Source organism: Athene cunicularia (assembly GCF_003259725.1).
Source record: "Athene cunicularia isolate RWA chromosome 5 unlocalized genomic scaffold, athCun1 chr5_part1, whole genome shotgun sequence".
Classification (NCBI taxonomy): Eukaryota; Metazoa; Chordata; class Aves; order Strigiformes; family Strigidae; genus Athene; species Athene cunicularia.
In genome coordinates this window covers 3,707,148-3,710,245 of record NW_020799101.1, presented here as the reverse complement: position 1 = coordinate 3,710,245, position 3,098 = coordinate 3,707,148, and the positions used below count along the sequence as shown (strand labels likewise).

General features: G+C 45.5%; 1 protein-coding gene across 1 annotated transcript in view; it reads left to right on the top strand.

The window, feature by feature from the left end:
* The first annotated feature begins 1,500 nt into the window (after window positions 1-1,500).
* FERMT2 (fermitin family member 2) overlaps window positions 1,501-3,098 on the top strand; it is a 33,284-nt gene continuing 31,686 nt past the window's right edge. The window contains exons 1-2 of the mRNA XM_026849196.1: window positions 1,501-1,570; window positions 2,127-2,360. Of these exons, the coding sequence (XP_026704997.1) occupies window positions 1,501-1,570; window positions 2,127-2,360 (304 nt within the window). The remainder of the gene's footprint in view (window positions 1,571-2,126; window positions 2,361-3,098) is intronic.

Sequence of the window (3,098 nt, the reverse complement as noted above, 5' to 3'; positions counted from 1 at the left end):
CAAGGATTACTCCAAGCCCTGGGTTGTACCCACTGCCTTGCGAAGCACCGAAGGTTTCTCCTCTTGTTAGTGTTAGACTCAACTCCACAAGTCAGCTGCTAAACATTCGCCAGGCTCTTTTATATATAACTACCCCATGGGGCAGGCACAAACCTTTACTTTTTTGGCCGTAGACAACATCTCCCTGTTAATTCAAAGTGTTAATTACTCTCAGGCCAAAAGACGATGCTGTGCATATTCATGCCATGGCCTGAAAGGTTAATCTGCAGCATAAACCCAAATCCTGTTCTGTTAGTGATTCAAAATACCTTTTTTTTTTTTTTTTTCCTCCTCCCCCCAGACTTTCAGTGCCAATTTGTGCAGCTTTCAGAAGGGCAGAATTTGGACTTCGTTACCAAAGTCCATTGTAATGATTTCTCAGATTTTTTTGAGAGTAGCCAAGACTTGTGCAAGCTTGCATGCTTTTCTATATTTGGTTTTGTTTAATTTGATTGTACAAAGCTGTTGAAAAGTCTGGCTGAACATTTCCACTTTCTGACTGCATGATTATGCCATTATACCAGGAGTTCAAAGAAAAAAAAAAAAAAAAAGCTTCTGCTTAGATTGAGGTCCTGTTTTCGCATAGGGACAGAAGAAAGTTTGTTTGTTATACTCTTTTCATCTTGATGAAGTTCTGACCTGGCTTGTGGGGATATTCTTCATGATGTCTGTCCTGGAGTGTGTTCCTTGGTACCTTCAGCCTGTCTGGTGGCGTGTCTGCTGGGGCTTCACCCCCGGACTCTGCCCTTGGCTTTCTGGCTGGTGCCCAGCGATGCACGAGCATCGCTGCTGAAGGAGCTGTTGAAATAAACGTCAGCTGGCAGTTTTAATTTGGGTTAAACTGATGTTTCTCATTGGGAATCTGGGATCTGAGGAGGATCTGGGGCTGAAAAGGGAATTATTTTATTACCGATGCTTTCACCTGGAAAGTGCAATGATCTTAAGCTTCTTTTTTATTATGAAAATTAAAATAGTTCTCGTACAAAGTCCATAAGCTCAAAACTTATTGGTAACTCTGTCATTTGCCATATCAAGCACAGAGCTGTCCCTATAACTTGTCCTGAAGCCTCTTCAGGTTCTCATGTGCTTGCCCAAATGACATTCTGCAGAAACATGTGGGTTTTCCTTTCAGATGAGAGCTCTGACTGTCGCCATTGATGCTGACACACCCCCTGGTCAATGTTTTTGGAGATGGAAGGTCTAGGCTAAGCAGAGCTTTGCAAAATGCAGCCTGCCAGTGCCTGGATCCTTCCCTCTCACTCACCTTCCCCTTCTCCTGTGTTGGTGGGACTTTGCACTGTTAATGCTGGTTGGTGGTTGTTGGACTGGAAGATGCTCCACAGGAATGGCAGGGGGATGCAGGGAGAGCAAGGCAGGTGTTGGCGAAAAATACTCCAGGTGTTAGGCGAAGTGTTGTGCGGTGGCAGTCTTCTGGAGTTATCACAGTGCTCTGTTCCCCAGATGCTTCCCAGCTTGGACGTGACCTTCAAAAACCCCACGGTTACGTGCCTGCTGGAAGGAGACGTGGCTGGTGGGTTTTGCCCTGCTGTTCCTTTGGGAAGTAACTTTTAGTTTCATTTGGGTATTTTCCAGTTTTGTTTATAGAAACTGAAAGACCTGGAGAAGACATGTTGTTTCTATTTAATTCTTGCAAACCTCATTCTAGTTCTGCTTTCTGTGTGCGCCAGGGTGGCTGGACTCATCTTCGGGTACAGCATGTGGTGGGGATGGGGCAACCCAAGAATTGATAGCTAAGCTAAAAAGTTGTGCAAAAATCCCTTCTCGGGGAAGGTGTCGGGTTGTTCATGACCCCCCTTGGCTTCATACTTGGCATTGCTGCTGGGCTGAGTGATCCACGGACATGTTGTGTCTCATCTCTATTCCTCTTGAGTTCTTCCCTACTTCTATCTCCAAGGTGGCTTCTAGATGCTATTGAGTACGAGCAATTATTTGTATCTGGAAGGGGCTGCCGGTGGTTTTGGATCGATAGTCACTTCTTGGTGAAAGACATTTAGACTTCTGCTTTTGTCTTTTGAAGGCTAATTCTGGTCCAAGTTTTAACTGGTAAAACGGTTTCTTTGTTCAAGATGTCAAGAAAGACTGGTCGGATCACGCGCTGTGGTGGGAAAAGAAGAAAACTTGGCTCCTTAAAACGCACTGGACGTTGGACAAATACGGGATACAGGCTGATGCCAAGCTCCAGTTCACACCTCAGCATAAGCTGCTTCGCCTTCAGCTGCCCAACATGAAGTACGTCAAGGTGAAAGTCAACTTCTCGGACAGGGTCTTCAAGGCCGTTTCTGACATCTGCAAAACATTCAGTAAGTAGCGAGCGCCGAAAGCTGCTGGTGGGGAGGTTGTCGTTCAGTTTGGCTCCTGCCTCTCCTTTGGTGCACGTGCTCGTCTCATAAATTTACTAAACCACTGGTATTTTCCAGCTTTGAACACCCAACAGTCACTTGGGCATCAAGCAGCCCAGATGTCTGCTCTTTATCCCTTGCAAATCTGGCCTTTTACACGCAAGTACTTAAATAATGGGACCGGTTGTACCAGAAATGTAAGAAGAAATAGGTTTTCTGTGCTGACTTTTTCTGTGCTGAATTCTGTTTCATAGCAAGGCTGTCCTCGGGCTTGTCTTAGGCGAGGCGGTAGCAGCCCTGCTTTATGTTAAAGCTGCTGGTGTTGGGTTGTAATTTTCTTTTTTTTCCTGCAAATTTATGTGCTAGATGAAAAACAAACCCTGAAATAGGAAACCTGCCAACTCCGTGGGTTCTCTTCCAGTGGAAAATCATATTAGAGATTAAGTGATGATGCTTCACTGTAAAACTGTCTGGTGGAGGGAAGGAACTGAGTCTCCCTCTCTCCTCCCCAGCTCCTCTTCACAATCCTTTCCCTTGTTGAGAAGAAGCCCCAGAAGAAAGGGTGGATCATTTCCTACCGCGTACACAGAGCTCATCCCAGGCTGCTGCTTTTGTGCATCACTTTTTTACCCATCTTCACTAATTTCTCATCCCAAAAGCTAGTACTTCTTTCTCTCCACCCCCCCCCCCCCCAAAAAA